Source organism: Bos mutus, chromosome 12, assembly GCF_027580195.1.
Source record: "Bos mutus isolate GX-2022 chromosome 12, NWIPB_WYAK_1.1, whole genome shotgun sequence".
Classification (NCBI taxonomy): domain Eukaryota; kingdom Metazoa; phylum Chordata; class Mammalia; order Artiodactyla; family Bovidae; genus Bos; species Bos mutus.
This window is the reverse complement of record NC_091628.1, coordinates 27870269-27896506: the sequence shown is the minus strand read 5'-3', so window position 1 is coordinate 27896506 and position 26238 is coordinate 27870269. Positions and strand designations below refer to the sequence as shown.

General features: G+C 46.3%; 1 protein-coding gene across 8 annotated transcripts in view; it reads right to left on the bottom strand.

Moving 5' to 3' along the window:
* Nucleotides 1-10315: 10315 nt before the first annotated feature.
* Nucleotides 10316-26238, bottom strand: part of STARD13 (StAR related lipid transfer domain containing 13) — a 492819-nt gene continuing 476896 nt past the window's right edge. For all 8 annotated transcript variants that reach the window (XM_070380429.1, XM_070380432.1, XM_070380430.1 and 5 more), the window contains 7 exons: nucleotides 24437-24635; nucleotides 20038-20248; nucleotides 19373-19487; nucleotides 18313-18534; nucleotides 17358-17575; nucleotides 13472-13648; nucleotides 10316-12766 (listed from right to left, as the gene is read on the bottom strand). In XM_070380429.1, the coding sequence (XP_070236530.1) occupies nucleotides 12649-12766; nucleotides 13472-13648; nucleotides 17358-17575; nucleotides 18313-18534; nucleotides 19373-19487; nucleotides 20038-20248; nucleotides 24437-24635 (1260 nt within the window). In that variant the 3' untranslated portion in view covers nucleotides 10316-12648. The remainder of the gene's footprint in view (nucleotides 12767-13471; nucleotides 13649-17357; nucleotides 17576-18312; nucleotides 18535-19372; nucleotides 19488-20037; nucleotides 20249-24436; nucleotides 24636-26238) is intronic.

The following is a 26238-nucleotide window of genomic DNA, read 5'->3' as shown; positions in this document are numbered from 1 at the left end:
CGCCCTGTGATGAACATTTTTTGTGTGTGTTAGAAAACAACTCAATAAATTACTTTGGTGTTCATACTAATGTGGAAAGATGGAGGGTCAAGTCTGAGTATTGGGGAATAAACCTTTCATAGTTTGTCCTCAAAGGAAAAAAACAAACAAACAAGCCAAACGCCCAAAAAACAAGCTTTAGGAATTTCAGGTTTCTCAGAAACTGCACTTGACATTCTGCTTAGACTGTTGTGTTCCTGTAGAGATGGGCAATTATGGGGAAAGTATTTCTGGGAGCATGGCCACATTAAACACCAGCAACAAAAGACTCCCTGTGGGTTTTGCCACTTTGCATGACCCCGCCCCCCCAACCCGGCCTTAATCTGAATTTCAGAGATGTTCAAATACCACCGAGAAGAATGGCTGCCTCAGTTTTAAATGTGCATACAGCATGATGCTTTGAGCATCTGTTCTTTGAAACCTGCCGGATTTTGAAGCTGTGGTTATTGCGGGGACTCAGCGTTTGTGACTCCTGAGATGTCCACTCTTGAGGACTCTACCTTAATCTGTGGGCTCTGATATTTGAGGATCTGCAATCATGCAAATGTCCCCCCAGGAGTGGAAACAGTGATTCTCTAAAGCTCCTGGTGCCCTGCTAGGCATTGCCTGATGTCTCAGTGCTTGGATGCTGGGGGAGGCGCCGGGTGGAGAGGAGGCGGTGAGATGATGCTTTCGGGGACCTGGAAGCCCTTTCTGAGGCTTTTTCCCCATTCTATATTCTCCCCAATCCCTCTGTTCCCATTTAGAGCTGTGACTCTAATCTGAGGACCAAAACCAGCCTCCCACACTGGGCGTGATCTCCCCCCGAGGCTCCACTTTGGGGCAGGAAATCAGTCAGAAGGGTGCTCGTCGGGCACAGGACAGAATTCAACGAGATGGGGGACGGGCTGCTGGTGGCCCATGTGTCCTCAGGGAGAGGCCACTGGATGGGGAGGGAGGCTCTGCAAGCCCACTGCCCCGATGCCATCTTTCCCAGGCAGGCCCATCTGACGGGCATTGCCAGAGTTCGCCCCTGAACTTTCCTTTCTTGTGGTTCCAAGACTGACCAGCTGTCCCTCTGGGCAGAACATTCCTCCTGGTTTTATAGAACTAGCTTCCAGTCACTTTGAACTGGGAGCCTTTTGGTTGTTTCAAGGTGTCTGTACTGTTCTGTGTGGACCCCTGAGTGTGTTTCTCAATGGTGTTCCCCCGCTGCGTGCTTAAGATTGAAAGGTTCCCCAGTATAGGCCCGGCCCCCCCATCCCCACGCACTCCCCGCGCCCCTACCGTCTCCCACAGCACTGGAAGGAATGCAGTTGACTTTCTTCACCCCTTGCTCTTCTTAATTCAGTCTCTTGACTATGGGGTCCCGGGGAAGATGTGTTCATTTAGTGTGTTTCCCTATTCACAGGAAGGGCTTCCCTGATAGCTCAGTGGGTAAAGAATCCACCTGCAATGCAGGAGACCCTGGTTTGATTCCTGGGTTGGGAAGATCTGGTAGAGAAGGGATAGGTTACCCACACCAGTATTCTTGGGCTTCCCTGGTGGCTCAGCTGGTAAAGAATTGGCCTGCAATGAGGGATACCTGGGTTCAATCCCTGGGTTGGGAAGATCCCCCAGAGAAGGGAATGGCATCCCCACTCCAGTATTCTGGCTTGGAGAATTCCATGGACAGTCCATGGGGTCGCAAAGACCCTCAGCTACAGTCAGCCCCTGACACAGGCAGACTTGGCTCCATGGGTTTGTTCTGATAGTAAGAAAATCAGAGCAAGACCAAGTGAGAGTCTGGAATTGTTCTGCCTTGCTTTGGGCATAATTCAGTTCCTGTTTCCAACCCTCTGATTGTTTGGACTGTAGATCTGAAATAAACAATGAGTGATTGAGTTAATTGAATTCTGTCATTTCCTGTGATCTATTAAAACTTCTATTTTTGCTTAAAGTTTAAAACAGTGACCAACATTTAAAACTGAATGACTTCACACCTACTTAGATGGATAAAGTCCAAAAGATGGACAGTCACAAGTTGACAAGGATGTGGAGAAACTGGAATTCTTGTGTTCAGCCACTTTGGAAAATAGCTTGGTAGTTTCTTAAAAAGTTAAACAAAGATATACTATGTGGAGCATCAATTCTAGGTAGCTAGTGGAATCACCGGAGAAGGCGATGGCACCCCACTCCAGTACTCTTGCCTGGAAAATCCCATGGATGGAGGAGCCTGGTAGGCTGCAGTCCATGGGGTCGCTAAGAGTCGGACACGACTGAGCGACTTCACTTTCACTTTTCACTTTCATGCATTGGAGAAGGAAATGGCAACCCACTCCAGTGTTCTTGCCTGGAGATTCCCGGGGACGGGGGAGCCTGGTGGGCTGCCGTCTATGGGGTTGCACAGAGTCAGGCACAACTGAAGCGACTTAGCAGCAGCAGCAGTGGAATCACACTAGCATCTCCCCTCCCCTATGGTCCAACTCCTAGGTATCTACCCATGAGAAATGAATCATTCTCCATCATTTCTATCACATTCTATTCCTTAGAAGGAGTCAAGGAATACAGCTCACACTCAGGGAGAGGAGAATTAAGCTCCAACTCTTGAAGGCAGGGGTCACATAATTTGTGGACACACTTTTAAACCATCCTCTGAGCCAGGTATGGTTCTACACTTTTCAGGAGGGAGATGTTTACTGTTGGCAAGTTGATGCTGTAAGGAAGAAATATTTATGCTTTCCTTTTGTCTTCAACTGATATAACATCATCCGTGTTAAGCATGGACCCATCCTTTCCTTCTCTTTATTCTTGCACTAAATATACCTCCCACAAGTCTTCATTGCTGCTGTTTATTTTTTGCTGTCCCCAATACATTCTGAAAATCTCCATACACGCTGGGTTTCAGACTTCCTGGTGCTGCTGCTAGATGTTATGCCCGTCTTTTGAATCTGTTCTCGGTGTTTTGGTAATTTTCATGCCATTAGATATTATGATTACCAGGGCCCTTGAGAATGCTGAGATCTTGATCATCTCTTATGGATGTTCCTTCCCAGCAGGCTCGGAAGGCTCTCTGTGCACAGGAACAAAAGCAGAAATGAATCAAAAGATGTCTTGATTAACAGCTGTGCAAATGGCTGAGAATTATAGTCAAGGGCAAGGGCTCCCTTGCCACAGGGCTGGCTGGGGATCCATCCGTGTATCTGGTTGCACTTACTGGGACGGCTGCGTGCACAGAAGCAGGGAGCATGTAGGTCTGGTACCACTTGGCAGTGCTGTGATCATGTCCAAACAGGGTCACAGGGCTCAGTGATCACACTCTCATCCTGCACCGCCCCCCCACCGGCAGGGGCTGCGAGGGGCTGGACAGAGGGGCCCGGCCGGAGAAGGGGTGTGTGTTGTCCCTACCTTGCATGCCCTTCACCGTTTCCAAGCCTGGCCTCTCCAGCAGGCCTGCCGTGTAGCTTGCTGTGTAGGCTCAGTGGGCTGCCATTTCCTATTCCAGGGGATCTCCCCAACCCAGGGATCGAACCTGCGTCTCTTGTGTCTCCTACATTGGCAGGCGATTTCTTTACCATCTGTGCCACCAGGAAGCCCTTGTGATGGAGGCTATTTGCAACTATACTCAAAATGTCACTCTTTAGAAGGTCCACTCAGCCAATCCCTCTGAGTGTTCTCACAGCCAACAGAGCTTCCAGACTTGCACGCCTGGTCCCTGAGTTCATCATCCTGTCCTAGAGGGACCCTCCTCATTAAGGGGAAAAGCAGAGCAAAGTTCAGGTCGCCTGTGCCTCAGTCCTGGTTGGGTGATTTCGGGAAAGTCACGTGTCCTTTCTGCACCTGAACTTACTCCTGTAAAAAATAGAGATAATGGTATCTATTTCACTGGGTTGTGGTGAGGTTGACGCCTGCTATATTGTATATACATGTATTCATGTATGTGAGTATGTATGAAATCTCCTTGTAAACAGCAAGACCCGGATGGTGCATGCAGCTGTCATTGTCTTACCACTTTTTACTTAGTGGGAAGTTTATTCCATGTCTGGTTGGTGATGATCTGAAGTAGGAAGACAGAAAGCCTATAGCATACAGGGCATCAGAAAGTTCCCCAGATGTTTATACTTCTAGGTTTGAAGTTCTGGTTGACTGTGGTTCCCTCTCATTAGGCATCAAAATTCCACTCAGAATTCTGTCCTGGGAATTGCCGCTGCGGGAGAGTCTCTTCCCCGTTTGCATGGCTCATAGGATGTCACCTTGGGTCTGTTTCCAATCTCTGCATAGCATCTTGACCCTGGAATGTGGGAACATGAGGAGGTGTTTGTTTTACACTCCCTAATCCTTGAACACAAACTACAAAGTGTTCTCTGCCTTCTCAGAGAAAGACTGTCCCCATCTTGTTCTCATTCAGTTTGGAGAAGCGACAGATGTTGCTGTGTTTAGGATTGGTTAAAGTTCCTTCATTTCATGTAAAGGCATGCTAAATGCTTGCTTTGTGATTATCTGAACCCTGAACGGTGACTGTCTGAAAAGTAAACAAGGCAGCCAAACTGCAATGCTGCATCACTGCTTTAACGTTCTTTATGCTTCGTACATTCGCTGCTGGCTTTATACTGGAACACCGCGAGCTGATAGAAAACTGAGGACACATCTGTTCTCCTTTGCCACTTTCAAGTTTGTTTTTTTTTAAATAATTTTATTTATTTATTTTTTGTCTTCACTGGGTCTTCGCTGCATGTAGGGCGTGGGCTTCTCACTGTGGGGCACAGGCTCTCGGCACTCAGGCTTCAGTAGCTGCAGCCTGTGGGCTCTGTAGGTGTGGCTGCCTCGTGGCATGTGGAATCTTCCCAGATCAAGGATCAAACTTGTGTCCCCTACACTGGCAGGCGGATCTCAATCACTGGACCACCAGGGGAGTCCTCAAGTCTTATTTGAGTCGAATGTTCAGTTTCATGCAGTTCTAGGAGAGGAACCCTATTCTGGAGTATGTGTTTCTTGTGGGTGGGGTCCCAGAGGGTGGCTCCAGTAGATCCCAGTGGTGGGCAGTCTCCTTCCCAGTAACTGCTCTTTGGAGAGCACATTTAATTTCAGACAACTGAATAACTTTATTTCTCCAAAATAACTTGAACTGCCTATCTCTATGGAAGTCAGCACACTCTACTTGTGGCTCAGATAGAACCAATAGCTATGCCTGTTTCATTTTTCTCTGTAGATGAGGGAACTGCAGAGAAACTGGAGGACCGTGAGTAAAACCAATGATACCCCCATATCTCCAGTAGTCTTATTTTTTGGTCCAGTGCCCGCCTTGTCTCCTTGTCTGGCATCAGAGGCTTTCTTTCCCGTTATAAGGATTTCAGACATTAGCAGGTGGGTGGGAGCTACTTTTGGAATGGGCTTCCCTGGTGGCTTAGATGGCAAAGAATCCACCTGAAATGCAGAAGGCCTGGGTTGGATCCCTGAATTGGGAAGATCCCCTGGAGAAGGGAATGGCGATAAGGAGGAGCCTGAAATGATACTACCACATTAAAAGAAAGAAAAAAAGCCTAACCCTGAAAATCACCTGGTCTTGTTCTTAGATGGTTAAAGTGGGTGGGCTTCCTCACCGACTTTTGTCCATTTGGAGTGTGCAGGAATCCAGCCCCCAGAAAGGCAGGGTCCCTTCTCCCTGGCTGGCACCTCTGGATATGGGTGCTGCCTTGGGTTTTCCTTGGGTACAAAGTTCCTGACAAAGCTGTGCATTACAGGATTGAGACAAAGCGGATACGACACACCACTTTGGAAATTTCTTCAGAAGTGCTTGGAAATGAAGGAGTTGGGGGTGGGGCGTCTCAGAGAAGAAAAGATGAGAGATGAGGTTAGACAGCTTTGTGGAGGGAAGAGAGATGGGGGGAGGGGGCAGTGGGGGGGAAGGCAGGGGCAGGTGGGAGGAGGCTCCATGGAAGAGCCCTCCTGAATTCAGGCAGAGCTCCCACCCCTGACTGTCCGGAGGCACAGCACCCAGCCTCCCCAGAGAAGCCGTGACCAGGTAGAGGAACAATCCTGCCTGCTTTAACCACCTAAGAACACCAAGATCAGGTGACTTTCAGGGTTACTTTTCTATTTTTTTTTTTATGTCATAGTATCATTTCAGGCTCTTCCTTAGTGCTATTCCCTTCTCCAGGGCATCTTCCCCACTGAGGGATCCAACCTGGGTCTCCTGTATTGAAGGTGGATTCTTTACCATCTGAGCCACCAGGGAAGCCCATTCCAAAAATAGCTCCCATCTACCTGCTGATGCCTGAAATCCTTGTAACAGGAAAGTCCCTCATGCCAGGCAAGGAGATAAAAGACTTCATTATGCAAATCTCCAGTGGAGCAGCTCCATCTGAAACTTATTCACATGAAAATATCCTCAACCAGCTTTTCAGCTGATGGAGTGACTGATAGCCCATGGAGATAGCATAGGTGTCTGCCACCCCTGACTCACGTGAGGACAGGCACGGGAAAGGGAAGGTGAGGAAGCCCTCACACAGCTCTGGCACCACTGTGCCGGCAGGAACCGCGTGTGGCTTCCCGAGATGGCTCGGGTTTAGGGCACATCTGTGAGTCCATGGTGTCTTGATCTTCTGGGCCTTAGGGTGGAGCCACACGGCCAGCGCGCAGATAAAGTGCTGGGTCTTCCGCTGGCTGAGTTCCTGTTTGTTGTCAGCGCTGGTTGTTCATCACATCCCAAACCTGGGGACCTGGGCATGAGAGCGAGGCGACCTGGGGTCCCTCCGCCCATTCCCTGCAGAAGGTGAGCACCTCTGGGGTCAGGTTTGGGTCCGTGAGCTGGAAGCAAAGCCCTTTATGGTTGAAGCTTTAAGTTGCCTCTTACTTGGTCCTTTCCCTGATGTGTGTGTAGTCTTAGCATAAGTGACACCTGGTGTCAGCTGTGCTGTGGGGGTTCAGGAAAGCCCTCGGGCAGTATCAAGGAGGCATCAAGGGGAGAACTGGGTCTTCTTCAGGAGCGTTCCTCCCGGACCCTCATGCCACTGTGGGGCCCAGCAGTGCACCGACAGGTCACGGTCAAGGTCAGCCGGGGTGGTGTGAGGACAGCCAAGCCTGTGAGCTCACAGGCAGGGGGCGCACCTCTCGAGAACGCCCCTAAGTATCTGGGGGGCCTTGGAGACAGGCTCGGATCTGGAACTCAGAACGAGGATTTGATCGTCTAGACCTGAGGACTGAGCGCTCCCGGGTGGACAGGCAGGCGTCCAGCATGTCTGCGGTGCTTGCGGAGGCCCGCCTTCCTCCCCGGGGTGTGGAAGAAGGGGCCCACACCTGCAAGCCTAGCTCTCAGAGGCGCCGTTTCCGCCCGTCACTGTGCTGCTTTTCCCTCACAAGGAATAGGTCTCGGCAAACTGATGAACTGATCATTCCCACCGCTGTAATTGTAGCAGCTCCGGTGGAGCCAGAGGGAAGATAATCAAGCGCGTCCTTTTGAGTAGTTCTTTACTCCAGGCCCTTGCTAAGTGTTTCCCTGACTATCTCATCTGTCTCCTTCCTCTAATTTTATTTTCCTCTGTGGAGCTCCCCTGGTCAATTATTTATCTTGTTTCTTGGCTGTTTTCTCCTCTAGACCATAAGTTCTGTGAGGACAGGGTTTTTTTTTTTGTTTTTGTTTTTGGTCTGTTTTGTTCACTGATTTTATTCACTGTTTTATTTACTGAATACCTAGAACAGTGTCTGGCACATCTTGAGTTCTCCACGCATACTTGCCGAATGAATGAACTAATCAAACTGTCCTATTTTCTGCAAGCAGATGTTCAGCATTTGCTAATTTCAGAAACAGCCACATTTAACTTCTTGGAAGACCAGCTCATGCGCCATTCTCAGTGCTATGGGAGAGCTGAAGTAGCCACACGCAGAATGTGAGTTATTTCACTAGCCTTGGAATACTCCACACTAGGTTATGACTTCCAGAATGGCTTCTGTCATCTTTATGCCCAGTTTTCAGATGCCCAGTTCATTTTAAATACTTATAGAATGGTGTAGCATAAAGTGTCCTAAAAGATGGAGTTTCAGAGCCAAGACATGGTCCATGTTCCTAAGAGCCCACAGTCTAGTGGGAGAGTTAGATTTATTGCCAAATGATGTGGTTCATGCAATAAGAGTACTATTAAGGAAGCAGGTGGATTTCAGATGGGTGGTCAGCAAAGCCCATGGAACAAATGATGCCCAAATAGGGTTTTGAGAAATCGGTAGGCTATCACATGATCAACAAGATGGGCAGAAGGCCCATGCCAACTCAAAGAGACGTGGAAGAGTGGCTTGGTATCACTGGACCATTCTGTGCTTATCAGGAGAGGCAGGGACCACACAACTGAAGTGAGCATGGGTTGTACCTCTAGCTGTGGGTCCTGGTCACTCTTAATGTTTCAGATGCATCCTGCTGGTGGCTGGTGGCTGGGCACCGCCACCTGGGCAGTTCAGAGTCATTGCAAGAGCTGGGTGAACAGACTTACTCCACTTGGCCAGGGTCTGTTTTATCTCTTTACGTTAACTTTCTGAGAATAAATCAGATGACTGTTTTTTTTTTTTTTTGTGGCCAGATATCAAAAGACAGTGAAGTAGAACAGTTTCACACAAAAGAATTTCATGAGGTAGACTCATAATGAAGTTTGAATTCATATACTCTAGGGTCCCTGAAAGACACTGGTTGTGTGTGGCTGCTAGAATGACGACCATGTTCTTTCACAAAGAGGAGGGAAAGGGACAGTCGGAATTCCTCCTGTTGCCTATGAAAGCAAAACTTGCAAGTAATGGGAAAAGGCATGAAGGAGAGGAGCAGAGAGCAGAGTTTGGATCATTTCTATGGGGGCATATGGTCTTTTGGGGCTGCTGTGACTTTTTTAGCCTTAGAGGAGACTGAGAGCTCCTGCTGGCTTAATGAGAGGCTACCTTTGTCATCTTTTAGAAGTAAAGCTTAGAACAAGTACAGTGACCCCTCAGTGTATGCAGGAGATTGGTTCCAGGACCCCCTTCAAGTACCAAAACCCAGGGATTGCTCAAGTCCTTTATATAAAGAGGTATTATTGTTCATTGTTCAGTCACTCAATTGTGTCCAACTCTTTGCGACCCCAGGAGTGCAGCATGCCAGGCCTCCCAGTCCTTCACTATCTCCCAGAGTTTTAGCTCGAACTCATGTCCATTGAGTCAATGATGCCATCCAACCATCTCATCCTCTGTCGTCCCCTTCTCCTCCTGCCTTCAATCCTTCCCAGCACTGGGGCTTTTCCAGTGAATGGGCTTTTCCAGTGAATCGGCTCTTCGCATCAGGTGGCCAAATTATTCAAGCTTTAGCTTCAGCATCAGTCCTTCCAATGAATATTCAGTGTTGTAGTATTTGCATATAACCTACAAACATCCTCCCATATACTTTAAATCATCTCTAGATTATTTATAATACTTAGCACAATGCAAATGATATGTAAATAGTTGTAAATACAATGGAAATACTATGTAAATAGTTGCCAGTGCACAGCAAATTCAAGTTTCGTTTGGAACTTTCTGAAATTGTTTTTCAATTTTTTTTTTGGCGTACTTTTGATTCGTGGTTGGTTGACTCCTTGGACACAGAACCCGCAGATATGGAGGGCTGATGGTACTGCACAAGGATGGAGAGCCAGAGGCTCAGACTCAGGTTTGGCTACTCTTCATGGTCCAGTGGTGCCGTAAGTTGCATCATCAAGTCTCAATTTCTTGAGCACTCAAACAAAAGGGAATGTAGCTAGAGCCCACAGAATCCTTCATAAAATACTTTAAAGGTGTTCTTACAACTTCCAGATGTTAGAACAGTGAGATGTAAAAGAAATTCCTACCCATCACTATAATGGCTTAGATACAGGTTAAGGCACCCAGACTGTTAGCCTCCCTGGTGGATCAGATGGTGAAGCATCTGCCCACAATGCAGGAGACCCAGGTTCGATCCCCGGGTTGGGAAGATCCCCTGGAGAAGGAAACAGCAACCCATTCCAGGACTCTTGCCTGGATAATCCCATGGACGGAGGAGCATTGTAGGCTACAGTCCATGGGGTCGCAAAGAGTGAGACACGACTGAGCGACTTCACTTCTTCACTTACTGTTAGTGAAGGTCTGTAGATAACAATCTATACTTTTATATAAATCTTTACATTTGGGAGAGATTTGACTACAATATAGAGGTGTGAAACTCATGGTGAGCTTTTTTCTTTTCTTTTTTTTTAATAGCATGCTACTTTATAGAGAAATCTTCTTTAGGAAGCAGGTTTTCCATTTATATAAAGCATGAAACTCAACATGTATTATAGAGAAAAGAGGGGTATATTGAATGTATATAAATTTATTTGCCTTGGCAATTATTTATTTACAATTGATGATTGATACCAAAAATCGAGGTAAAGATATACATGAGGTATAAATATATTATTTAAAGGCAGTATGTTTTATTTCCATTGGCAAGATAACAATGCATAAAATACTGTGGCATTTGACAAACAAGCTTGATGCATCTTTCTCCTCTTTTTTGTGTTTTTAAGATGCACTGTGTTGTAGGCAGCAGGGGTGTACTTAGTATGTGCATGAAAAATAAAAAGGTAATTTGAAGAGAAGGGGAGTCAGAAATCAAATCATGTTGTTTCTATTCTAAGTGTCCTCGAGATCTAGGCTTCTCAGGGTGTGGTCTTTGCCCTGAAGCTGGTTCAGAATCCAGAATCCAGAATCTCAGGCCTGCCTGATCCTGCCAGAATCAGAGGCTCATGGTAACAAGATCTCCAGGTGATCCGTGTGCTGCTGAGGCTGGAAAAGCCCTGCTCTGGGTAACAGGACACTGTTCATCCTTGTGCGCCTGTCACACCTCCTGAAAACACGCGGGCCCATCTCTGGAGTGGGACCAGCATTAAGCTACATTAAAATTCACTAACGATCCTGTCTATGTAATCTGGCATATGTGGTTAAATTTAGGATGTGAATTTGTTTTGCTCACAGAGCATTGCGCAAATGGAAAACTTTGGGTTTGCCACCACCTTCTTCGGTAGGCAAGGAAACAAAAAAAATTCCTCGATTACAATTCAGACAGTATGATTTTACTTGTACCATCCAGAACTCATTTATAGCATTTTTATTCCTCTCAATAAAAGAATTGCACAATGCTGATAAAAGAAAACATTACAATATAAAAAGAAAACACTCAGTTTTTTTTCCCCTCCAACACCAATTGCTAAATTATGATACCAATCTCTCCCTGAAATCAAACACAATAAATTATCTTCCTCTTTAGAGTTGCTGAATTACAATAAAAAAAACCCCAACTTAAAATCCATCAGCGATTGGTTAAGGATAGTCAATTTGCTTAGTCCATACAATAATAAATAAGGTTCGGTCAAATGCATAGCTAGCTTGACTAACTAATGAAGAAACATGGACTTAACAAACCTGTGTATATTTTCTAAAGCTAATTGAAGAACACAGTTTTGGTCTTAATGTTAGTTTAAAACCCTGTCTTTCAGATTGCAGAACTTTAATGAGTAATATCTTAAGAGCATCATACGTAGCAATATTAGAACTCCCTGAAGCTGTAATGGTCCAGGACTCTTGAGTGACCAGCATCTCCCTTTATCTGGTGTCCAGAGTTAAATTCAGTGCAAGACGTTGGTAAGAAAATGTCAATTAACTGTGACCATTAAATAGGCCACTGGTCAAATAGAATGACATTTAAGAACATTATGCAATGTATCTATGAAACCTCAACAAAACACAGAGGCTCCCTTTGGTTGTGAATATGCCAAGGCTATGATATTCAGCTCTAATCAGCAGGGAAGTACAGGTTCTGTTTCAGTCATTGGAGCTGACTCCAGTGGTCCGCGGGCATCTGGCATTTCAGTGAAACTGTATCTGCCGGCCCCATGGCAACTGGTAATATAGTCTTAAATCTGCTAACGACTACTCACCCACTTCTTGGCTTTAAAGAGGACTATTATTTTCCTCGCTTTATCCAACGCCCCACTCTGTTTTGAATGATACAAGCTGACAACACGTGAGAACCATTTAATGTGTTTTCCTTTGGTTGGTTAATCTTTGGTAAAACATCAGGGCGGACCACTTGTTTTCACACTTTGGTGTTAGCAGCAGATTCTGCTCAGCTTACAGGGCAGCGGGGACACAGGGCCCAGAGAGGCTTGGAAAGAACCGTGTGCCAAAAGGGCTCACCTGATCAGATGCACTCCTTTTCAAAATACGCAATTATATATAAAATTGACATTTTACATATATACAGTAAAGATAAAGATATACACACATATGTACATACGCTCTACATACATTTATTTACAGTTAATGATAGTGCTTCTTAGAAGCCTTTAAATAGCAAAATTAGGCAACGCACAAGGAATAATCGATTTAATTTTAAGTAACATAGATAAATGTTCTTGATTTTTAAAAATATTATATTAGTAGGGATGTAGCCGTCTCCAGGAAGGCTAGGAAAAGTTCTCAGAAATTCTTGCATCTTCAACATTCCGATTTCTCAGTGCTTCTGCTTTTGAGCAGTAACCTTGTCAATCGGTCTCTCTCTCTCCCTTGCTTCCTCGCGCTCACACTCTCTCACACAGTTTGCTTCCGCTTCCTCTTCCCTGAGTTTGATGTCACACTTGGGAAAACTCAGATTTTAGTCTCTGGACCCTCAGCAATGAGGGGCTGAAAAGAGTTTCTAATCCTGGCAACTTCCGCCGCACACAGATGTCCAAAGCCTTTATTGTACCATTCTGGGGAGTGACCTCTGTGGGGACAAAAACGGGCAGGGAAGTGGGAAAGCCTCTTCCACATCACAACAGTCTGTCACGGTCAACATGGCGCGCCCGTGCCCGGCCTGTCAGCTCGCCTGCCTTCCCCGGGGGGCTGCTGCTCCGAGGACCTGCGAACCTCATTCTGTCAATGCGGGCCCGTGAAAAGCCTTCCTGGCTAAGGGTTTGGTCTGTCTTTGCAGCATTCACCAGGTGCTTTCAAATGATAGCGTCCTCTCAGGGACGAGTCTGACTTAATTCAAGAATTTACGGAGAAAACCCAGTTTATATCCACCCAGACCAAGAACTCAGTTTAGCATCATGAATGCACTGAAAAAGGTTGGATTTAAATTAGTTCCTTCTCAGAGGAGGGCAACTGGAGGGAGCAGAAAAGCGTACAGGCTGGAAAGCAACATAAGAGGACTCGTATTTCCTGAGCATCTGCTATGTGCCAGGCGCCAGTGCTGGCGTTCGTCCCGTGAGAGCAGCACAACACACGTGGGACAAACGGAAAATAAAGACGGGCATGGGACCTTCTCCTGAAAGTCAGAATTTTAGCACAGCTGGAACGAGAAGTGAGGGGAATGATTCGTAATCATTGAGACAATGTGTTAATGGTCAGGAGGAGGGAAGGACAGAGCAGTAGGGGTCAGATGGGAAAGAGGGCCCTGTGCCTGCCACCTCCAGGAGCCCGCACTCACCTCAGGTCCACCCTGCAGATGTGGGTCAGCCGCGACTTGCCCGAGCCACATGGCTCTATCAAGTACTGGGAGTCCATCACCGCAGCGCGCACGCCGCCCATGAGCTGGGCTTCCTCGTGCTCCACGGACAGGGACACTAGGGTGCACATTCCTTTGGGCAAATCGGTCTTCCAGGTCCTGCAGCGCAACAAACCCACACGTGGGAATTATGGCGGAGAGAGAAAGAAAACCCTGAGCACGGCGCTGAGGCTTACGCTGACATTTTCTTGCTCAAATTCCTAGCCCAGTTACTTGGATTCAGCTAATGGTTCTCACAAGTGTGTGTAAAGCTTATACAGTGCGGTTCAAAGCAGGGGTCTCATCCCTCTGACCCAGAGGTCAGAAACGACTTTGCAATTTTTAGAGATTCTTTCCAAATTCCAAACTGAGGCTGCAGAGACTCCTGCACATTCCGGAAGGGCCTGCTGGTCCCACCATTTGGGAATCGGGACTTGCTCATTAAATTCTTTCACCAAACATCTACTGGATGTGCAAGCTATGAGAAGCCACTGAAGACACAAAGGTCCAATCAGGAGGAGAAAGAGACCTCCAGAGAGAACTCTGAAACACGCTGACAAGCACAGTGATAAGGCTGTGCAACGAGAACTGAGATCATGCACACGGGAAGGCTTCCTGGAGGAGGTGATGCTCCACTCAAGTCTGAAAGGATACATGAGCTGACGATGCTCAGTTAGAAGAAAGCTCGACACATGTGGACTGCTAACTGCTTTCAAATCCTTGAGAGGCTCTTGAGTGGGAGAAGAAATAAATACAGTTGATTTGACTCCAGAAAGCAGAGATATGAAGGTGTGTTTCAATCCAGTGCAGAGAAGAGCTGTCTCACAATGTGTACTCTTCAAAAATGGAATGGGCTGTATGAGGAGTAGTGAGCTCATTGTTACTGGAGCTATTTAAGCATAGAAGGGGGTAAGTAAGTGAAGTTGCTCAGTCGTGTCCGACCCTTTGCAACCCTGTGGACTGTAGCCTACCAGGCTTCTCCATCCATGGGATTCTCCAGGCAAGAATACTGGAGTGGGTTACCATTTCCTTCTCCAGGGGATCTTCCCGACCCAGGGATTGAACCCAGGTTTCCCGCATCGGAGGCAGATGCTTTAACCTCTGAGCCACCAGGGAAGATATAGAAGCGGGTACCACTTAGGAAAAGGTTGTAGATGGAAGTCATGAGCATCTCTGTAGCAACCATTTCTACCACAGGATATGGGTTTGATTATTATAATCTCAGTTATTAAGTCACAAATCCTATCCCCTTGCTTAGTTATCTTATCTATAACTTCATCTTCTTCTACCACACAAGAAACATGTTACCAAGAAACTTGGGAATAAGCAAGCCCAACAAATTTCTTAGCAACTTCTCCATGGGTATGAGCATTCTCTTTTCATGCATGATGCTATAATTAAGAACAAAGACGGAAAGTTGTATAGATTTGTGGGGATAAAATGGAAAAAGCCTTCAGTGACTACCACTGGAACCTCCTGAGGAACTAGAAAAAGGGATGAAGTGAGACATGAACGTGGTAATCTTGAAAGGAGACCATCCATGGCACTTTCTACCTCTTGTATCACAACCACAAGGAATTCCTGCTACAAGCAACATGTCTGGTTCATTATTCATCTTCTTGGGTGCCGAGTTTTCCTTCCTCAGCTTCATGGTCCACCCACCCTCTCCTTCAAGTCTTGGATCAAATATCAACACAGTGAGACTCTGCTCTGACCCTCTATCTTACGTATCACCCTAAGATAAGTAACCCCTTCATGGATCACAGCCTTGTGAGAGCTGGGCGATAAAGACTGCTGAGCACCAAAGAACTGATGTTTTTGAACTGTGGTGCTGGAGAAGACTGTTAAGAGTCCCTTGGACTATAAGGAGATCAAACCAGTCAATCCTAAAGGAACTCAACCCTGAATATTCATTGGAAAGATTGATGCTGAAACTGAAGCTCCAATACTTTGGCCATCTAATGTGAAGAGCAACTCAACAGAAAAGATCCTGATGCTGAGAAAGATTGAGGGCGGGAGGAGAAGGGGGTGGCAGAGGATGAGATGATTAGATAGCACCACCGACTCAATGGACATGAATCTGAGCAAACTCCGGGAGACAGTGAAGGACAGGAGAGCCTAGTAAGCTGCAATCCATGGGGTCACAGAGTCAGAAACGACTTAGTGACTGAACAACAACAGAAAAGAAATCCTAGTCCCCTTGCTTATTCTTTATTGACTCTTCCTAATAAAATATAAATCTCAAGAGAGCAGGACTGTGGTCTGTTCACAGCAGTATCTTGAGTCTCCAACAGTGCCTGGCACAAGGCCGGGATGGAATGGGACTCTAAAAATGGCAGGCGGGTGGCACTGCAGGAAGAGTGGGAGGAGGGCTGTTCCATGAATGGACTCTGGCCCTCAGCCTCCTCTAAGGGGAGTGGAGAGTGGACCATGGTAGGGCTCTAACCTACCAGTTCCCAGGGCTGCCATCCTGGAACTATTTGACTTCTTGCTTGCAACACTGAAGGTGTAAAATTTAACTTCCAATGAGATGAGTAATGTCCCAATAACTGTGTCAAGAAGCCATGCTTACAATTTCCCACATTCTCCACCAGCATCCCATTGTGGCTAAGATAAACATGTATATTTGGGTGAAAAAAAAAAATGACCCTTGAAATTCAAGGTCCTAAGGACCAATTCCAAAGGCAGAAATAGCTCATGCGAAAAGTAATCTTTAGTTTGTCATCAAGACTAGTTTAATAAAGAAACTATTTTAAATATGCATTTGGGAATTTCACCAGTGATTTTTTTTTAATACTGCTAATATATGAGAAGAGATGGTATTCACCATCAGTTATCAGTAAAAAAAATTTTTTTACTTAATTATATTTTATTTGGGTTTGTCAGTATCCTCCATCCCCATTCTTTCCGATTCAGTACAGACTCACCAGCCAACATACACAGCTCCACTGTCCCACTGCCTACTGTTAGTCAAGCATCCCATTCTAAATCCAGAGAACAGGGGTCTGGAACTCAACTCACAAATCTATTAGAAGCAATATTTCAGCAGATGAGATCAGAGTCTCAAGCCTTGTCAGGCCCTGAAATCTTTCTGGACATTCAAGTGTCTCAGCATAGTTGGATCTTCAGGGCTGGGCCAACGTTTCCTTGCATGGGGATGACTTATAAACACGTAAGGGCTTCCCTGGTGGCTCAGAGGATAAAGAATTTGCCTGCAATCCAGGAGACCTGGATTAGATCCCTAGGTCTGGAAGATCCCTGGGAGGAGACCAAGGCAACTCACTCCAGTATTCTTGCCTGGAGAATTCCATAGACAGAGGAGCCCGGCAGGCTACAGTCCATGGGGTTGCAAAGAATTACACACGACTGAGCATAGTCTGAATGTGTGAAGTTATACAGATGAATTCTGAAGTTACACACACTCTGGATGGAGAGCCACACCACTGAAGACTTGCCTTTTCCAGGCGGAGAAAAACAAAATCAAGAGAAAAGCCAGTGAGATTCAATTTGCATAATTTGGCAGAAAGTTCAGCTGGACAAACAGCAGCTCTTCTTGGGACTCTGTTCTAAGGAAATGAACGATATTTATGGCCTAATAAACCGTATGCTCTATAATGAAAGGGGCCATAAGAGAGCACGGCAGAACTGTGAATTGGGTGAAAGAAGCAGGAGGTCGGGCATGAATACGGCAGTCAGTTTTCACTGAGGGAAGTGAACTGAGGGCCGGCGCCAGTGTTCCCGGTGGAGGCTGAACTTCGGTGGGAGAATGCAGTGACATGCTTCCATCTGCAGCTCTCACCCTGCTTTTGGAGCAGAGGGTCAGGCTTACCTGAGAACCACGAAGTCCCTGGAGGGGTGGGGCGCCATGCTGTTCAGCACGTACTGATAGACTTCAGTCTGTTTGTCCAACGTTTCCACAACCTTCCACTGCACGAAGTCCTCGTCCCACAGGTGGCGCTCCCTCAACACGCGGTTCAGAACCACCGAGGGGGGCGCCTCCACCTCAGCGGAAGCCTTCCACAGCCTCAGCGGGGGCCCGTCTCCCACCTGGGGAAAGACACCCGCAGCGGCTGAGAGGTCCCTGGCTCTTCAGAACCTACCAGGCTTCACTGGGTGTTCAAGAAGCCTCATCGATTATGGAACTTGACAGTGATTCTGTACACCTCAGGTTTAAAATGTTCACCCTTAAGCTTAAGAAGAGTGGCAGTAAAAACGATAACCAGCAGCACACAGTGCTCCCTGTGTGCTAAGCATTGTTCTTAGTTTTTTATTTTCCATTTTTTTAAAATTAATTTTTATTGCAGTATAGTTGCTTTCCAGTGTTGCCTTAGTGTTTGCAAAGTGAATCAGCTATACGTATACACATATCTCCTCTTTCTGGGCTTCCTTCCTATTTAGGTTGCCACAGAGCACTGACTTCCCAGTGCTACAGGGTAGGTTCTGATTAGTTATCTATTTTATACATAGTATCCACAGTGTATATATGTTCTCTGGTAGTGGTCCTGTTATTATGTCCGTTATGCAAATGAGAGCATGGAGGCACAGACAGGAGTGTGACTCGCCCAACGTCACACAGCTCAGGGGCAGAGCCCGGCCTGGGTCCAGAAGGGTGGCTCCACAGTCTGCTACCTGGTTACATAGTCAGACTCTGGTGCAGAGCTTTGACCAGTTCCTATGTGTGACAAGCCCTGGAGACAAAGGGGCCACCTTCGAAGCAAAACAAATTCCAGGTTGTTAGATGTGGCTCTTTGGGAGTAAATTATTTTTCCAAGACCCAAGATTACCTTTTTGAAAGCAAGCTCTGTGCTGTCTGTGCTTGGACATGTGACCCATCCTTTGAACTTCTCCCTGGCTTCCTTCTGGAGGCCCTGGACAAGATGTTCCAGGTACGTGTGGAAAGTGGCCCCGCTGTCCTCCAGCTGGGCCCCCAGCTCTTCCAGAGTTGGCGGATGGATCTCAGCCTCCACATACGAATTATGAGACTGGGCCACCATCTCAAGCGGGACCTGAACCAACGGGCACACAGAAGAGCAACACAGAAATGTTGAGACTGATAGAGAAAGTGAAGTAGCGTCACCGAAAACCACGGTATTGGTGACAGGCCAGGTGCCGCAGGGCAAGAGGTGTTTGTCTGAGATCAGTGACAGCAGTCGGGAGAAAGGGCTTCTGAAAGTCAGGAAACCCAGATCTGTTTGAGGCTACATTTATTATTCAGAACATCGCCACGACTTCCCATTCATCCTTTCCATTTTTCTTTGATTTTACTTGTCATATATTTTTATTCAGTTTGGCAAAACTTGGACTAGGGAAATTTAAAAAGTGCACAGACTTAAGGGGAACATCAAACATGACTCAGAAAACAGCTTTACCTTTTTAGCACACTTTTTCCTTTTGCAAATGCCAGTTTTGCCACAAAAAGGATGCCAGAAGTCTAGTTCACTTACTCCTTTAGCATGTCTGTGGCTGTATTCATAAGCTGTCACTGATTCAGAGTTAACCGCAATTGTTCAGTATCCCCCCTCTACATACACACATACATTGAATCTAATCAAGTCCTGAGGTCACATTAAATATACTGTAGTTGGCTGGCCCAGGACCTGGCACGGAAACTTGATGCAGCCGTTTTTATAAACATCATCATCATGGTAAACCCAAGTGTCTTTAACTGTCAAAGCCTCAACTTTGGGGTTGCCTCCTCATATTTCTGGGAGGCACTATTCAGTGTACCATTGTCAAAAAAAAAAAAAAACTCAGAAATAAGCCATAAATGCAGCAACCATTCCAACTGTCTTATCGAGTTCCAAGAGCTATAAGGAAGGAAGACGGTTGGAGCCTTTCACTCACCTCAAAAAGTCTGTCACATTCCATGATCATGTGGGCCAGCCCCTGAGCCGCGGCCAGATTCTCACTGAGGTCCTTTTGATCTGGCTTCCCAGCGGCATATTTTTTCTGGATGACTCTGTAATTGAAGGGGACAACGCTCAGCGGATCCCAAACCCCAGAGCATTTCACAGGACCCAGTTCACCCCTCTGCTATCTCTTCATGCCTGGATGCCACCCAGATCCCAGACTTCCTCATTTCCAAATAAAAACAGTGACCACACATCTTAGATATCCCGAGGCAGGTTAAGAGTCTGACAAATGGAAAACCTTGGAAAAACACAAGGGCAGGAATAACTGTTGGGGGAGAAATTAATTCATTTTTCCCCAAGTTTGAAACTACTTCACCGCAAGCTGCCATGCTTGGGCCTGAAATCCAGTCTTCAAATTGAAGATTTTGTAAAACACATACAAAACAGAATTCCAGGTTTTCTGAATCACAGAGAACACTCTTCAATGCTACCTTGGTAATTCTCTGACTCTGAGCCGCAACTCCAAACATTTTCTGATTATAAACGAAGTGCTAACAGATCCCCAGGTTGAAGTGCAACGCATGTATTTTTCTTTTTTTTTAGTAGCCCTGGGGAATACCTGATTTGGGATTAGCATTCCTGTCGAGAAAAACCCACCTGGGGGAGCTTTCTTTCTTCAGTAAATTCAGGTGGAAGAGGGAGGGGGCCAGACACACGGCCAGGTTCATGGGCGTCATCTGATTCTCTTCCACCGCGTGGACCACATCGTTGAGGAAGCACAGCAGCGTCTGCAGCACCTCCCGGCTCTCGTCGGCCAGCAGCAGGACGGCCGCCTGCACTGCCTGCAGCCGCTGCTCCTTGGGGACATCTGTTAAAAAATGGGTGCCGGGCTGTCAGAGGGCCAGTCGCAGAAGGAGCCGGCAGGGTAGGGGTAGAGTGTGCTACCTTCCTGCGAACATGCTTGGGGTCCTTGGGGTCCTCGTCGTCATCAACAGTGACCGTGAGGACAGCTAGGAGCACAGAGAAACCATCGCTTTGGACCCGGTGTCAGAACCCCCAGTCTCACTCCAGAACTCACGGTCTTAACGACAAGGCTGGACTCCCAAAGAGCACCCTGTGCTGGCTTTCGATACTCACCTGTCTGCCGCCTCTTGCCCATCGCCCCCCTTCCCTAGCTTGTGAAGTATCTCTCAGGATGCCCAGGGCTTGTGGGAAGGGGAACCAGGTCCCCCCTCCTCTCAAGCCTTTCTCCTTCTGGGTGGTCCCCGTGGTGATGAAGGTGGTGGTGAGGCAGGGGGTGGGGCGGGGAGCCCTGGTCATGCAGGCTTGAAAGAGAATTGGCCTGAACAGTAAGAGGTAACTAAGAAGGAAAAATCCTAGAAAAATGGGTGCTCCGTGCTGCATTTTGCTGCCCCCTGGCTGTGTCTATCAGTGATCTTTTAGGACTGTTGCTGCTGCTGCTAAGTCGCTTCAGTTGTGTCTGACTCTGTGTGACCCCATAGATGGCAGGCAGCCCACCAGGCTCCCCCGGCCCTGGGATTCTCCAGGCAACAACACTGGAGTGGGTTGCCATTTCCTTCTCCAATGCATGAAAGTGAAAAGGGAAAGTGAAGTCGCTCAGTCGTGTCTGACTCTTAGTGACCCCATGGACTACAGCCTACCAGGCTCCTCCGTCCATGGGATTCTCCAGGCAAGAACACTGGAGTGGGTTGCCATTTCCTTCTCCAATGCATGAAAGTGAAAAGGGAAAGTGAAGTCGCTCAGTCGTGTCTGACTCCTAGTGACCCCATGGACTACAGCCTACCAGGCTCCTCCGTCCATGGGATTTTCCAGGCAAGAGTACTGGAGTGGGGTGCCATTGCCTTTTCCGCTTTTAGGACTGACTCACTGCCTTATTCCCCTCACTGTGAAAGACACCATCAGGAGCTCACTTGAGTTAAGAAGTGTGAAGTGATAATAGCTTAGTCGTGTCCTACTCTTCCTGACCCCACGGACTGCAGCCCACCAGGCTCCTCTGTCCTTGGATTTCCCAGGCAAGAATACTGGGAATGGGTTGCCATATCCTCCTCCAAGGGATCTTCCCCACCCAGGGATCAAATCCGTGTCTCCTGCATTAGTAGGCAGATTCTTTACCGTCTGAGCCACCTGGGAGAAGTGGCCTCTTCCCCACAGACATTGGAAAACTCTTGACACCACAGTCTATCCTGGAACGTTGTTATTTCTAGTCTGGCTACTAGAAGTCACCGCAGGTAACTCAGAGCCTCAATCAATGTGCTGGCTACCTGACCCTCCATTCTTGTCCTGTCCGGTAGCTCCTGTTCACCACTTCTGGATTCATGGGTCAAATAAGCAGTTCTGATGGACACTGGCCCTGCAGCACAAGCTTGGCTGCCTGGGATATACTTGCTCTCTCTTTCTTCTCTAAGAAAGGCCATCTTCTGTTCAGGTTTGGGCTGTATTGTGCTCAGGGAGGTTGGGCCCTTCCCTCTGACCCACACTGGCCCAAACCAAATATGGTAACCCCGTTCTTCTCTCCAGTGATTGATTTAGGGGAGAAAAATGTATACTTTCTGGCCTGTGGGACCAAGATAAATGTTAGGTAGGCGCTTCTGTAAATTTATCTCCCTGATAGAAAGAGACACATGCCTGAGGAGACCCCTTCTGCTGACCTCTTGCCTTTGGATGTGATTTTGGGAAGACATGATAATGTGAAGTTGTGGCAGTCCTATTGTGACCTTAAGGGGATAACCAAGAGAGGCGTACTTCAGCCATGGTGTCCCTGAATTAACCAACTCTGGAATTACTCAACTCCAGATTTTCTGTCTTGTGCGATTACATGATGTCTTTATTGTTTAAACAACTGTTTGTTGGATCCTGTGTTTATAGCTGAGAACATTGTAACTGGTCATCTCTCTCAACAACGCCCAGAGGTTCTCCAGTGATTAATGAACCAAATATAAGCCCTTTGCTCTAATGTTCAGTGCCCTTCCTGGGTACAGGCCTCAGTCTAACTTTTGGAGTCATTTGATGCTTCACTGGACAGTTACCCTTCTGCAAGCCAGACGGAAATCCTATAATCGCCTGACACATGTGCTGTTTGCTTCACTCAGCATGTGCTCCTTGTGTATCTCAACCTTGAGTTGTCACCTCTCCATCAAGTCCTTATTCCTCATCTCAACCCCATTGGGTGCTTTTTGTAACTTATCATGGAATGTCTCCAGTTTTGCTGTATTACAGTTATCTATGTATGTCTTGTCTCCCTAAGTTGTAAGATGCCTAAGAGCAGAGTTAAGTCTTACTCATCCATGTTCTCTGCAGTGCTCAGCACAGTGCCCTGAACATAAGCTGAACTCAGTAAATGCCTGCTCAGCTAAAATAAACCCTGCTTTGATCTTTTTTTTTTTTTTTTTTTTTTTTTTGCTTGTGCGTCTCACAAAGAGCTGAAAGCATTTATCTCTTGGAAATAATCTGGCTTTAACCTTAGACTGATGTCAACCATAACCCAAGAACCGATTTCATGTAAAGGCTCATATATGCTACTTCCAAACCATAAGGGAGGTTTTACTGAAAAAACACCACAGCTCAACCTCTTATGGCAGAAACATGAATTCCCTGTATTTAGGCTCCAGCAACCTGTATCACTAACTTAACCTACTCATTTTGACAAGATAATATTTATTTAGTGGGTCACTACTTTATCCTGTTTTGACAAGTGGTACTTGTTATAATCCTTTTTGATTGCAAACTCCTAAAATACATTTAGTACAGAATTCTCAATAAGCAGGAATCCTCTTCGAGTTGGATCAATTTCACGTCAAGGTCCATTTCATGCATATGTTGCTAAAAACTTGAAAGTCCACAGGCTGAGTGTTTTTTTCCTGAAGAATTGAGACTTGGACCATTAAATACTTATCGCTGACCCTTGAACAACATGGTTTGACCTGCACAGGTTCACTTAACAGGCAAGTGCTTTTTCCTGATAAATACATAGTCAGCTCTTCCTATACTTGGGTCTTGAATTTGCAGATTCAATGAACTGTGAATCCTGTACTGTGTTTATGACCTAAAGTTGTCTGAATCCTCGGATGCCCAATGGAGGATACGGAAAACTGACAGTGGGACCTGAGTGTCCTTGGGGAGTCCTGAAAGGAAGCCCATGCGGATGCTGTGTAAACATAACAGTGCTGCTGGGAAAGAGCCACGTGTTCATTTCTGCCCTTAGCAACTACCTTTAGCAGGGTGTGCCTTTAAATCAATAATTGCTATTTTTAATTATTAATTATAGGGGCTTCACTGAGCATTATCAACTTCACATCACTTAAAAAGTTCTAAGTGAAAATATAAATTAGTTGAATTAAGCTTAAGCCTTGATTTGCTTTGCTTACTTATCACCAGTTAAAATGCATGGTATTAAAATACAATTTTCCCTTGATTTCTAGTCATTTTAACACATCTAGATTTCATATATACCAAGGAAATGCTTTCTTTTTAAAAACACCTGTATGTAAAATAAATTCTATTGTGTCCCTTTTCATTTTAAGTTTATTAAAATTACATTGAAAGTTAGTTAGTTTTTTTTTTTTTTTTTTAATATATCTTACACAAACCCCTATTGAGAGAAGAAAGGTTTTTATGTCAAAAAGTATTTTCAAATGCATAAAATACAGCCTGGAGATTTTCATATCAAAGTGTGAACAAAGTTTACTCCTGTAACTTTTATATACTTCATGCATTGCGTGTAGGGTTTCCCTGGTGGCTCAGTGGTAAAGAGTCTGCCTGCAATGCAGGGGCCACAGGACGTGTGGGTTCGATTCCTGGGTGGGCGATCCCCTAGAGAAGGGCATGGCAACCAACTCCAGTATTTTTGCCTGGAGAATCCCATGGACAGAGGTGCCTGGTGGGCTACAATCCAAAGGGCTGCAAAGAGTCAGCTACAACTGAGGCAACTTAGCACGCATGCATGTATTACCTGTACGATTAAAATTCAATCTGTGTACTTTTTTTTTTTTAGGTGAATGGATGTGCTTTAGAACAGTTTGAGCACTGTACCACTTACACTGGTAGATGTGGAGGAAGGTCTCACTGAGCTTGTTGGTGAAAAGAGGCTCGGGAAGGTCCCGGAAGAACTGCTTCACCATGTCCGCCACGTCGTAAGCGGACTGGTCCTCATAGCTGACGTTCTCAGGGAAGTTCTCATTCATTTGACGTAAGGCATGGATTCGAGATTTCACACCTGATTTTCGAAAAAGACCCACCTGAAACAAACCACAGGGATGTGTCAGTGAGGCTGCCTTTGGCCCCAGATATTTTCTTCCTACGGCAAGCACCTGGGGGGTGATGGGAAGGCAGTGGGTCCAGGACTTGGTAAGCTGGAATTGTGGCCAAACTAGTCAATTGTAAATTACTAATTTAGCTACTCTGGGCAGTAGCAGAACATTGACTTCCTCTCCCACAAAATGAAAATAATAATAGTACCCCATCTTACAGGGCTTCGGAGAAAATAGATGTGATTGTGCTTTGTAACCTGTCAAGTCTTAAAACACCACCGATGTTATTATTGTTTTATTGTATTGTATTTAGTTAACAAGTAGTGATTAAATACCCATTATGTATCAGGCATACTTATAACTTCTTGGAGTCATCAGTGAGCAGGCCAGACAAAATTCCCTGTCCTCTGGTTGTGTGCACTTTAGTAGGGGTTTTGAAAAAGTTCCGTTAATGGAAGGTTTGATAGATACCAGATAAGCAACCATATCCAATGCCCCTTTGAGGGAAAGGTTTATTGGGAATGTGTTCATGAAACAAAATAATATCATAAGCATGTATTTTGATTGAAAAGTCTTACTTCTACGCTTTTCCTTCTCCAGAATCCTTGTGACATAGGTTTCTCGTATGATGCACCTACTACTCTAGCTGGTGAGTTGTTAGGTATGTAAGTTACGGCTCTGGTGAGAATGATTCCTGAGTGGCTTTTCTTCAGACTTCAAGACATTGTCTTATGCCTTTTTTATTTTTAAGCACTTACACTCCTCTGCTTGACAAATAAATGGAGCAGTAGGGCACCATGGGGATGATGCCCCAACAGGGATGAGCAAGGGGGAGCAGAGCCCTGTGGGGATGCAGGGTCCTGCAGTGGTTTCCAGGTTATGCTGTAGGCTCCCCTCGAGTGGATCTGCCGCCACCCCAAAAGAACTGAGCTTCTCTGGGAGCCCAGGCTTACAGTGCATTAGTATGTCTGTTATTTTTAAATGCCTGCAGGGCACTGAGTTTCTCAAAACCAGTTCTTCAACCCTCCATCTGCACTCTTCTCACTCTCCAAGGGCTCCCTAGTTGGCCCGCTTCCACGCTCCCAGCGGTCAGAGAGGTGGGCAGTGGCCGGACCGGGAGTCAATGCTGGCTGCTCTTTCCCTGCTCTGGAGAGTCACGCCTCCCTGGCTGCTCCATGTGCCAGGCCGGCCTCGACCCAAGCTCCGGCGTCTGAGGAGAGCTCTCTCAGTTGCTGCTATAAATGGAGAGCAGCCCTCACTCTTTCGAACTGCAGTAACAGCAAGGGAAGAATTCCAAGCAGTTGGGGAATACTCGGGGTTTTGTATACGTCAGAGGCACGGAACACAGGGGAAATTATACACCACTACTTTTTGTGGCAATAAAGACAGAATCCTTAGTAATCCTTCTCTGCATTCTGAGGCTTACCACCCCAATTCCACAGAATTGGATATTCAGGCGGAGTGTCATTTAAAACATTAATCACTTTCTTTTTGATTCTTAAGGTTTGGAATGCCTAGAAAATGCACAAACGTTGCCAAGAAGAATCTAAAGAACATTTCTCTTCCTCTGGCGACTACTCCAAATTTCATC